Consider the following 12,990-nt stretch of genomic DNA (forward strand, 5'->3'; position numbering starts at 1 on the left):
CCGTTGCGGTGTGCAAGTGGACTCCATTACGGACCCGTTTTGCGTATCCGTCGCGGATCATGTCATACCTCCGCCGCGGATCCGTTCCGGAGTCATTTTGCTATCTGGGTAAATTCTGAGAACGGAGCATCTTAACCTTCTTTGGCTCTACAAAGCACCATCTGATAAAGCTGTGCACCACTTAAAGTGCTTACTGATTGCGAGTTAACGAACCACCAATGAACTGCTATCATTTTTCTTTAGAGAGTAGGATCTCTGCTGTATTATTTTTCACTCATTGTTCAGTTAACATCACACGTTAATTATAAGCCCATCGTTGTGCCCCGGAGGCATCCAGTTCCCCAGAAGGGAGGCGCTGCCTACGCGTTCATGAGCGCACCGCGTTTCTTATGCGCTCTATCAGAAAGCTGATCTATGTAAGAGGAAGGAAACCTTTCATTTAAACTGACGGGACGGCTGCTCGAAAGAAGACGGCAGATAACGGTTAGACAACAACTTTTTATACAGTTTTTTTGTTTACCATTTAAATGGCATGCATTAACCTATCTTTCAAAGTTTTGTTTGATTGCTGGTTTTATAACATTCGCAGACTTATATATAATCTACTTTTTTGGCAAACTATTAACGTTATGGAAATTAGATATAATTAGCTCTAACAATGCAATGCTTAAACAAATGTCTGTAATGGAAGTCGATAGGATCTGTGTTTCCCCCCCCAAGAATGCAGCGTTTGTATTCTGCAAATGAAAGACAGAAATTCATGACAAAGCTTTTATTTTTGATGGAGTGTTATTTTAAACGTACAGCTAGGGAATATGTAACATGCAAAAGAATACAGTTATTCTAAATGACTGCGCCATAAATAATATCACGCACGAGGCAGAATAGAGCTGTTGTTAAACTACTTTAAGTACAAATAAATTAATAATAACTGATATAAAAATAGCTGCAACTTAATCTGAAGACCATGTTTGTCCAAACTTTTTGATAAATGTTATTGACTGGTTGATTAAAACGATGAAAAACTATTGGCAAGTGCATGGGAAAAGCAGTTTTAGCATTACATTAAATGCTGATTTATTTTTTATTTAATACAAGTTAATACATTTAAAAAACTAAAATAATAACAAAATCTATGTGGCATTATTTTTTAAAAGCATATAGAGACCCACAAGTAAAGTATCACAAATTAATGCATGATATTTTACCTATAATAGTTTGTATTTAGTGACGGTAAACATCCGTGGTCATACTGGTAATTGTGTATTTAAAGGGACAGTACACTCAAATATGTAAATCTGTCCACTTTTTACTCATCTTCAAGTTGTTCCAAATCTTCATATGTTTGTTTATTCTGCTGAACACTAAAGAATATTTTGAAAAAAGCTGAAAACCTCGAACCATTGACTTTAATAGTGGGAAAAAACACATATTATGGAAGTCAATGGTTACAGGTTTAAACCAACTTTATTCAATAGCCTTAGTTTATTTTTCGTATTTTTCTATTTCTTTATATCTTCCAATATAGACTGGATGATGCTGAGATTAGATCTCGGTGTGAGCACTGGCTGACTCCTTGTGCAAACCAAAAGTTATAGTTAATATGTTTGAGCATGTACATATTTGTGATTCTAATGCTTGTTTGTTAAATTAGTGATTTGCATATATTGCCACATATAAGATTTCTATGTGAATAATAAACAGTCACTTATGTAAATATCAAATAAGATGTAATAAAATGTAATATAATGATACTGAATATTATAAAACAATAACAGGGTGTAATTTTTTTTTTCAATTTGATTTACACAATTGTATAACAAACAAATCATTAATCCTAATGTGATATATGTGCAAGAAACAATTAAACAAATTATATAGTTCTAAATAAATGGGGTTGATGGGATATTACCCAAAATCAAAAATTCATCATTAAAAACATTTACTCACCTTTTACCTTTTCACAAACCTTTATACGTTTCTTTCTTCTGTTTTCTGACAAATAAAGATATTTTAAAGAAAGGTTTAAACCTGTAATTGACTTCCATAGTATTTGTTTGCCTACTATGGAAGTCAATGACTACAGGCTTTCGGGGTTTTTTCATAATATTCTTTATAAATAAATCTACAGTTGAAATCAGAATTATTAGCCCGCCTTTGAATTTTTTTTTCTTTTTTAAATATTTCCCAAATTATGTTTAACAGAGCAAGGAAATTTTCACTGTATGTCTGATAATATTTTTTCTTCTAGAAAAAGTCTTATTTGTTTTATTTCGGCTAGAATAAAACCAGTTTAAAATTTTTTAAAAACCATTTAAAGGTCAAAATTATTAGCCCCTTTCAGTTATATATTTTTTCCTTATAAAATAACTTGCCTAAATACCCTAACCTGCCTAGTTAACCTAATTAGCCTAGTTAAGCCTTTAAATGTCACTTTAAGCTGTATAGAAGTGTCTTGAAAAATATCTAGTCAAATATTATTTACTGTCATCATGTCAAAGATAAAATAAATCAGTTATCAGAAATGAGTTATCAAAACTATTATGTTTAGAAATGTGTTGAAAAAAATCTGCTCTCCGTTAAACAGAAATTGGGGGAAAAATAAACAGGGGGGCTAATAATTTAGGGGAGCTAATAATTCTGACTTCAACTGTAGAACAAAATAAAGAAACATAAAAGTTTGGAACAACTTGAGTGAATTTTCTCATTAAATTCACTATTACGAATAAATATTTACGAATGTGTAATTACAAATGAATATTTCCACAGTTAAATATACAAAGTTCATACATTTTTAATCCTTAATTATATTCTTCTTCTTTTTACTCTCCATAAGCAGATTTATGTTGATCCTTAGAGTTTTGTACATGCACTGAGAATACTAATTCTGAAAACATCTAAATGTGTAATTCTGGTTTTATATGATAGTCTAGCTTTATATTTACATTGTGATCGTTTCAACCTCCACAAAACACTGTGTTTGTATTTATCTTTTATTTTACTTATGATTAACAATGAATTATTCCCTGTTATGAACTGCTTTTGTTTGGTTTTCATGTTGAGATACATATGAAGATAAAAAAAACACTTATTTCATCAGTGCCTTTTTACTGAAAGACACTGAACCACTAGAGAAGTCTCTGTTAGGTATTTTAAAGCTGGGATACATCAAAGTCAATGGTTGGCCATTGTTGAGCATTTGTCGGTCTAGTTTGTTTGGCGTGTTCCACACGTCACATCTCATCAGGCTCATGCTGGAAGGAGTTTGACTAATTCAGCCAACATAGGCTTATTCTGAAAACATGGCTCTTTATACAAATCTGGAGATCACAAATTATGTAGCCAGAAGTACATATGGCTGCATTTCGACTTTAAAATGAACGCTACGGAGTGGTATGACGCCGTTCCTTTTCGCGCTTACCAGCTGACTGCTTACCTCAGTGTAGCTTTCCCGCTGTTACCAGTTTGTCCAGTAGCTTGCCATGTAGGTTGGCCTACTTGAGATGCAGAGAAGAGTTGACCTCAATGACAGCGTTTGAGTCTGGTGAAGAATGGTTCCAGAAAGAAGATAAAAGAAAAACAAAAGGGAAAAAATAAAATAAACAAGTAAATAACGGTGAGAATGTGGTAAAATCTGAAAGCGTGGTAAAAAACAGGCAAGGGCTTTTCTTTTTCTGGATTACTTTTTAAAACTAGGTTGGGTTAAGGGAAGTGGGTGGCCGGGTCAATCGGTGATTTTGAAAACACAATTGGTTGGGATTAGGAAAGGAGGAGGGTGGGTCAGTCAATTGGTCAGTCAGTCATACAGTCAGTGTGGTGGATTTACGCGAGAACAGCAGGTGCGAATGGCACTCGCGAGAGAAATTTGGGATCTCAAAAAGCATACACAGCGGCCTCTAGTGGATTTGCAAGAACAAAAACTGCAAAAAAAATTTCCTCCTGGGACATATTTGGTGCTCTCCAGAACAGATGTAGCGCAACGTTTTCAGAATGAGTTGAATTCAGTATGTAGAATTGGCATCAACCTTTGATTGAAAGAGAATCAGGGTTCATACACATTTTACTACTAAAATTCCATGACTTTTCCAAGACTTTCTTGTAAATTTTCATGACCTAATGTTTCATTCAATGTTTACATATACGTGTGAAAAAGAACAAGGCATGTTCAAATTTATTACAGCATATCGTAAAACACGCAACAATCTATTTAGTTTTAATTTAGATTTATATCAATGTAAAATGTATTTAGATAATGCTTACACCAGACTAATAATGTATGTGATTGGCCAAGGACAGAATAGAAGTCAAGCCAACTAACCTATATTCAAGTATACAGATATTTGTTTTCCATTACTATCAAACTTTGACATAGTTAATTAGTATGAGATTTAGTATTCCAGTCTACTCAAAAACTCCAAACTTTTTGTTGAGATATCGTGTTTAATATTCTGTTTTGAACAATACAATTGCAAAAAAAAAAAAACATGATTTATGGAAATGACTAAAACGAGTATTGAACATTTCAAATGCTAAAGATGTTGAAATATAAGGCTTTTAAGAGATGGTGGATATTTTCACAATCAAGAGATATAGTAATTTCTTCCAACTGATTATCTGCATTAAATGGTTTTTACAGTGATTAAAGAGATCATCTCCAAGACAGGACTTTCTGTATGAACCTTGTACCAAATCTATTGTAAAATCAAAGAGTAAAACTATTTTTATGTATAAAACTTACACAAGTTACATTTCTTATGAATACCTCCTCATGAGGTGAAGAGAAGCTGACTTACAGTTGCTCAGTGAAAAGAGGTTGTTATCAATCGTTTACTTCACTAATTCAGTTGAATGATGAAGAGATTGATCCAATAAGCCTATTGACAGAAGGTTTGTGAAAAAAAAAATGTCATGCTCCCTTGTAAAAGTTTTTTGTGGTATTTCTAAAATACAGTATTTTATTTTTATACATTTTTTGGCTGCTGTATTTTGTAGTTTATTTTGATACACTTAAAATGGAGGTATTTGTTAATTAATTTTTAAAATACATTTTAATGTGTTTTTGCCCATCCCTGGCCATAAGTAGTAATAGTAAGTCCCAGGTTGTGGTCCCCAGGTTGTTGCCAACAGGCCTCAGGAAATGTGTAACTAATGACATGTGACATAAAGTGCATGGAAATGGCCGTCACCTTTAGAGCTGGGGGAGACAAGCGTGCAGAGAACTGGTCCTGCAAGAACTACATTACTGAACTGTACAATGTAATAAGTACACTATCGAGTATCAGAACTACATAGTCATGTAGGTTGTTATGCCATGCAGTCAAATACTGCAAAATTCCTTTAGCAGTCATTAACATTAATTATAAAACAAATATTGAGAGAAAAAGAGAACATAACTTTCAATAATATTTCTATATGCAAAATTGTATAAAGTAAAGATTAAAAGTCCAATTAACTCTCAGAAATCTGAAGCTGCTCAGTTGCTTCATCCCTGTCTCATATATACGAATGCTGAATGTTGTCATCTTTATGTACAGTTGAAGTCAGAATTATTAGCCCTCCTTTGAATTTTTATTTTTTAAATATTTCCCAAATTATGTTTAACAGAGCAAGGAAATTTCCTCATATTTCATATGGTCATAAGTCCATCGTTATACAATAACTTGTCTAATTACCCTAACCTGCCTAGTTAACCTAATTAACCTAGTTGAGCCTTTAAATGTCACTTTAGGCTGTATAGAAGTGTCTTGAAAATGATCTAGTAAAATATTATTTACTGTAATCACAGCAAAGATAAAATAAATCAGTTATTAGAAATGAGTTATTAAAACTAATATATTTAGAAATGTGTTGAAAAAATCTTCTTTCCGTTAAACAAAAATTTGGGGGAAAAAATAAACAGTGGGGCTGATAATTTAGCGGGGCTATTTATTCAGACTTCAACTGTATGTATGTGTATCTGTGTAGGGGGAGATTCTTGTCTTGGCACCACATACTTCCTTCCTGTATGCTGATTCATGACTTCCTGTTATCAATCCATTAACTTGTCATATCATCAGCAAATTGAACCAGATTGGTGTTATTTTGCGAGGTCTTGCGTGATGAGTGTGTAACACACATAGTCTATGAAATTCCTATGTACATAGGCAATCTGGCCGATCATAATGGTGATAATCTGTGGACCACCACTGCATGTTTCTCCTACATGTAGAACAGTCTAACTAACCATGCACAGTAGAGTAACATTGGTGATTAACATGAAAAATTATGAAAATGTACTCGTATAGTACTTACACTGCAGTCAACAGCTTCCAAGAAAGGCAAAGCGTATATGTTTAATCTTTTCCTGATATCTAGATAAGTGTATGAAATGGATATGTTTGTGTGGACAGCCTCACCATCAGCTGTCAATCAACAGTGCTGTAACTTGCTAAACAAATGACTCAAAATCTGAGGGCTCAACATTGATGAACAAACCTTTTCTATTATCGGACCGGGACAGTTGGGAATCAATTTGTAACATTTTTATTGATCCGAATTTCCTATTATTATATTTGTAGGCTATAGATTCAGTCTTTATTTTGTTTTAATTTATGTTCATATCCTGAATATATCCCTCATATACATATTGCAGGCCTTTATGTCTTCTTTTGTCTGAAATCAGTATGTAACTTGTCATTTCCCTGAGAATTGCCCAAATTGATAAGGGAGCATATGGATGATACTGAAATTTTGACAGACAGCAAGAATTGGGAGTGGGGTTTTGGGAAGGGTCTATTGTCCCAGATGTATAAAATGTCCAATTGTCCTATAATTCTGATAGCGTAAGGTCGGCTTGATGGAAAGAACCCCCTCCCCCCCCCCCATTAACCCTCAGGTTGACTTATGCTGAGTTCAGACTGCATGATTTTAGCCCGATTTTGACTTGTCGACAGGTTTTGATCGCAGGCAAAATCACAGGCAAATCGGTGCTCGTTTATGTAAGTAACAATCACACAGTATGAACAAAGACACGATTTTAGAGAACCGCTGATGAGTTGTCGACACCCATTTGGCATGCTAAATATCTGGAGCTGTCGGCGATTCAAATCATGCCGTGTGAAATGAGTTTTGACTGAAAATAACATCGGCGATTACCTACGGCCAATAAGCAAGCAGCATCCTCTAGTATGGGTATCTGCAGGCCAGCGGGAGGGTGGGGAAGAAGTTAAAATCGCTTCTTCTCAGTCTATTAGGTCCCAAGAAATGGAGGAAAAACTAGTGTACTAGTGAACCTGTTATCTCAGCAATATCACAACCTGGTCGAAAAAGAAAAAAGTTTAGGAGAAATTGCTAATTCACTTCAAAAGCCAGGTGAGCAAAATAAGAAAATTTGTTATCCCTCTAAAGGCTTCTTTCTCATAATGTAGTTAATAACAAAATATATACTACGTGACCTTGCATTGTTTCCATGTCAATTATCGTGTGTTTGGTTGAGAGTCGTAGTGGACAGAGACAAAGTTGCTGGCATTTCTTCCTATTCTAAAGTCATGCAGTGTGAAAATCCCGGTCGCTGATCCATCCTATAGTGTAAACAAAGCAGCGACGAAACACTATCCCAGATTGTCATTAAGTGTGAACACCTGTGACACAACTACAGTACTTTGAAAATCATGCAGTCTGAGCTCGGCATTACGGGTCAAAAATGAGCCAGTCACATTATTTTAAATCTTGAAATTTTTTTTTTTCTTAAATTACCCCAACATTACAAAGCTATAAAACCATTCTGACACCATAAAAACTACTGGCACACACATGCACACTCCAACACACACCTCCTAAACACAACAACCTAAAACAAAATCTATACCATTTAGAGCAGGGGTTCTCAAACTCGGTCCTGGAGGTCCGGTGTCCGGTGTCCTGCAGATTTTAGCTCCAACTTGCCTCAACACATGTGCAATGATGTTTCGAGAAAGCCTAGTAAGAGCTTGATTAGCTAGCCCAGGTGTGTCTGATTGGAGTTGGAGCTAAAATCTGCAGGACACCAGACCTTCGGGACCTAGATTGAAAACCCCTGATTTAGAGTCTACTGTGTAGTCTAAAGTAGTTATCAAGAGAGCCAGAACTGTGTATTCATGTAAAAGACACTGTGTGTGTTAAGGCATGTATGATTAATTTAGTGTGAATATGTCGTGTATGAGATATCATGGCCCAATAACAATTCTATTTTTGCACCCTATGCAAATGCACGAAAACAACATTCACATTATACCAGACACTAGACTTTTCTGACAAGGTATTCGAGTGTCATCAAGAGTCAGATGTGAAAGTATGTTGTGGGACTACTATACAGGAGTTATTATTATGAATTATAGATAGCGAAATTTAGCAATTTTTATTTTAGCGGATTTTTTAAAAAAGCATGGCGGTAAAACACAAACGCAGTTATGAAAATGTATTAAAACATATGCTTGTTTGTTGTAAAAATTCATAATAATGACAAAAAATACTAATTTCTGCATCTCCTTACCTCTGACTGCAGCCATGCTGCCGTTGTAAAAGGTGTACTATGGGAAATTTTTGTACCTCTTGGTTTCGAGTGTGGTCCTGAAAAATCAAGGACCTACGCCTTCAAGCTAAAGAGAATTGGGACACTCCTACCCCTTCACGTGAACGTGCAAAACAAGAGGTAGGGGTAAGGGGAAGGGTTAAGGGATAGAATTTTGATTGGGCCCAACTGCTGCTCATGGCAGGTCTATAAAAAACTTTCTGATGAATTTTTATGACAGTAATTTTCTTTGTCAATACATACTATGAATCGAATATTAATTTTCATTTTTTTCTGTTTTCTTTTAGTGACCAATGGCTAACTTAACAGACTGCCCCTCAATCGATGACTTCCGTAACCAAGTCTATTCTACGGTATACTCTATCATCACTGTTTTTGGACTGATGGGCAATGGCTTTGCACTCTATGTGCTCCTTCGTACCTATCGTCAGACTTCAGCCTTCCACATTTACATGCTGAACTTGGGTGTTTCAGACCTGCTGTGTGTCAGCACTCTGCCCCTCCGGGTGCTCTACTACATCAACAAAGGGCAATGGAATCTGGGGGACTTCCTCTGCCGGCTGAGTTCCTATGCACTCTATGTGAACCTCTACTGCAGTGTCTTCTTCATGATGGCTATGAGTTTTACCCGCTTCCTAGCGATCGTATTCCCAGTGCAAAATCTGAGGTTAGCCACCGAGAAGAAGGCATGGATAGTTTGTGTGTGCATTTGGATCTTCATTTGCATGACCAGTTCCCCTTTTCTGCTCTCAGGTCAGCATACTGACCCACTGACTAACAAAACCAAGTGTTTTGAACCACCAGAAAAGGCAGGCAGCCTGGATAAACTGATCATGCTCAATTACTTTTCCCTGGTAGTGGGCTTTATTATCCCCTTCCTGGTCATCTTGCTGTGCTATGCTGGCATCTTGCGCACTCTACTTAGGAACACTAATGGTGCAAACAAACAGCGTTACACTCGTAACAAGGCCATTCGATTGATCATTGTGGTGATGCTGGCTTTCTTGATCAGTTTTATGCCCTATCATATACAACGTACACTGCATCTCCACTTCAAAAGCCGTAAAAGTGCAACCTGTGAGGAAGTCAATTATATGCAGAAGTCTGTGGTCATCACACTTTGCTTGGCTGCTGCCAACTCGTGTTTTGACCCGATGCTCTACTTTTTCTCTGGAGAGAACTTTCGACACCGTCTTTCAACCTTTCGCAGGGCTTCTGGAAATGCCATTTCAGTACACAAGGGTCGTCAACCTCTTCAAAGCTCTCCGCCTGCAGAGGATAGTGAACTGCAGAGCTGTAACGGTTCAAACACACATGGGTAGAGGAAATGAAAATGTGCTAGATATAAAGATGAAATTAGGCTTATTCTTCAAAGCAGTTTTAAGAAGAAGAAGGTGAAGATAGAAAAAAAATGAAGAAAATCCTATTTACTCCATTCCAGTATTAAAAGTAAAAACTTCTCCGCAGATTTTGTGCATGAATTGGATGAAGGATTGGTAACTATTATTAATTAATTATTATATAAACTGACTCCATTCTGTAGACAATGTGTTTCCAATATGTAAAACATGTTCTTATGACAGCTTTTTGAGATATATTAATGTTAATATATATTGTAACGTCATGTAAATACTGTATGTTGAAAATAAATTACTTTTATTATGTTCTCATCTGAAAGCGACTTTGACAGTGGCATAAAAGAAAGGAACAAAATAATTTATCAGGGAGCCAACAATGTTTGTTAAATACAATGCTGTTTTTTTTTTAAATAAATATATTACTTATCAACCTTTTGTGTGTAAATGTGGTACTATATTTGCCATTAAAAACATTTTATAATGTATTTTTATTAATGATAACAGAACCTTCATAAGTGGTTGTTATGGATTATTGGAAGTGTTGATGTAAAGTATTTAACATATATTATATAAAACTATTTTATTTTGCATACATGATGTTCATTCGTTCATTTAGTCCCTTATTTATCAGGGGTCACCACAGCGGAATGAACTACCCATACAAGATCTGTTCATTGAAAAATATGTTCTTATGTCAGAGTTTTCATAATGTACTAATGTTCATTTATATCATAAAGTATTGTAAATACCGTGTTTTGGAAATATATTACAAATGTATTATGAAATATATTTCAAAACAACTTCTAAATTGACTTACAGAGACGAACAAAAGCTAGTCAGCAATATTCCCTATACATTTCTAATAGAAAGTGCTGTGTTTTATTATTTGACAACTATATCATGAAGGAAGAGAGAGGAGGTCTTTTGGGGAATTGTTCATTTATTCATTTTCTTTTGGCTTAGTGCCTTTATTTATCAGAGGTAGGCACAGCGGATTAAACCGCCAACTTATCCAGCACGTGCTCTACACAGAGGATGCCCTTCCAGCTGCAACCCAGTACTGGGAATACACTCTCATTCACACACACAGACTATGTGTAGCACATGTGTTTGGACTGTGGAGGAAACCCACGCTAACACGGGGAGAACATGTAAACTTCACACAGAAAAACCAACTGGCCCAGCCAGGACTCGAGCCAGTGACCTTCTTGCTGGGATGTGACAGTGCTAACCACTGAGCCACTGTGTCGCATCGGGGAATAGTTGAAAAAGCAAAAAGATTTTATGAAGTGTTTGTCAAAACAGCTTATCCATACTGCTTTAAGTGTAGATTTGCTTTTTTTTGTAAAATGCGCTTATAGGTTTTATATTTTTATATAAAAATAAAACATTTTTAAAACATTTAATCCCAATACAAAATATTGTGACTGTTGTGGTAGCTTTTACTTGTGATTTATATTACTTACTTATTTATTTACTTACTGTACTTATGTCCTCCACCCCTTCCGGGGTATGGGCTTGCCAAAGGTCGATCTCCAGTGGTATCTGTCCTAGGCCATTTTTTTTACTTGTCTCCAGGTGTAACCCATCCTTTAACCCCTGCCTGCCTCTAGGTCCCGTCGCCAGGTGTTTGTTGGATGGCCTCTTTTCCGATTCCCTTGAGGGTTCTACTGTTCGATAGAAGGGTATTCGGCTCAACGGCTTCCTTTCGGCTTTCGCCATCTAGCATAATGCATTTCCGGGTTGTCAGAGGTCCTTCATCTTCAAAGAATTTAGTCTCTGTTTCTAATTTTGGCGTTTCTGTAGTGGTTAAGGTTTTATGTGTTTGGGTTGCTAGCCCCACGCTTAACCATCTTCCTTTTTCATCTGGGCTTGGGACCGGCAATCTACCGGCAATCTACTATTTACAATCAGTATTGAAAGTTCAGCAGAGCCATGCCTCTTACATTCTTGTGCTTACCCAAAGAGGTGGTTGAGGTAGGGAGGTGAAGTGGTGGCAATGTGGAGTGGAAGCCCAGGTGGAATACAAAAAGCCAGGGTGGCACCTTAAATCTGGAGGGTCAAGGCAGAGAAAAGGAGATGAGAAAAGCCATAGTGGAGCTGGAGTAACTGTTGGGATATAGGTATGAGGAAAACCTAGAGTAGAATCCTGGGATAGATGCAGATGGACGACCTACCAAGGTGGAGTTGGAGGTAAGAGAGAGTCCAATGAAGCGGATGCAATAATGGGTCATGGTGGAGACAAGGGAGTATGGAGATAAGTTCGAGGTGATGGGTTGAACAGCAAAGGTGGAATACTGTATGTTCTCCTTTGTACCTACAGTCAGACTTCAGCCTTTCACATTTACATGCTCAACTTGGGTGTATCAGACCTGCTGTGAATCAGCACTCTACCACTCCAGGTGCTCTACAAAGGAACCTGGGGGACTTCCTCTGTCGGCTGAGTTCCTATGTGCTCTACGTGAACCTCTACTTCAGTGTCTTCTTTATGATGGCTGAGTTTTACCCGCTTCCAAGCAATCCTAGCATGGTGGAGAGAAGGGAGTATGGAAATAAGCTGGAGGTGATGGGTCGATGAGCAGAGGTGGAGTCTTGGTTTCGAAGGCTGGAGGCAGAGGCAGGGATTCCCAGAGATAGCTGAAGACAGGATATCCTGAAACACATCTTAAGCACTAAATTTTATGTGCTGAGGGTGAGCAGAGGGGTTTCAAGAAGTCAGAAGAGACAGCCAGTGGACTTACTGGAGGAGACAGAGGAAAAGGGAGAAGAAGGCTGGCCTGGATTCTTTGAAAGGTGTTAAGAAGATAAGGAGACCAACGGAGAACTGGGCGGGACAAATAGAGACTCAGTGGATGAGGAAGAGTTGAACAGGACCATCATCCAGCAGAAATAAAGGAAAATAGTTTGGGAACAACAGAAAAGGGAGAACCAGGAAATCATCCTCCTTCAACACTAGAACCGAGGTGGCCATATTGACCATTTTTAAATTATGAAATTTAACAACTGTTAAAGTAAAAGACACCCATATAACTGAAATACGGTGACCTTTCTTAATTGTTTGTGTAGTTTTTCTAACATTTTAAT

General features: G+C 36.8%; 1 protein-coding gene across 2 annotated transcripts; it reads left to right on the top strand.

The window, feature by feature from the left end:
* The first annotated feature begins 329 nt into the window (after positions 1 to 329).
* On the top strand, positions 330 to 10,294 carry cysltr1 (cysteinyl leukotriene receptor 1). 2 transcript variants are annotated; one of them, XM_056472310.1, is made up of 3 exons: positions 330 to 483; positions 8,522 to 8,668; positions 8,836 to 10,294. In XM_056472310.1, the coding sequence occupies exon 3, from the start codon at positions 8,842 to 8,844 to the stop codon at positions 9,868 to 9,870; it is 1,029 nt and encodes a 342-aa protein (XP_056328285.1). In that variant the 5' UTR covers positions 330 to 483; positions 8,522 to 8,668; positions 8,836 to 8,841; the 3' UTR covers positions 9,871 to 10,294. The 2 variants fall into 2 exon arrangements, with proteins under 2 accessions (XP_056328285.1, XP_056328284.1); XM_056472309.1 differs by lacking the exon at positions 8,522 to 8,668 and having other exon boundaries at positions 331 to 483.
* Positions 10,295 to 12,990: the final 2,696 nt, after the last annotated feature.

Source organism: Danio aesculapii, chromosome 14, assembly GCF_903798145.1.
Source record: "Danio aesculapii chromosome 14, fDanAes4.1, whole genome shotgun sequence".
NCBI lineage: Eukaryota > Metazoa > Chordata > Actinopteri > Cypriniformes > Danionidae > Danio > Danio aesculapii.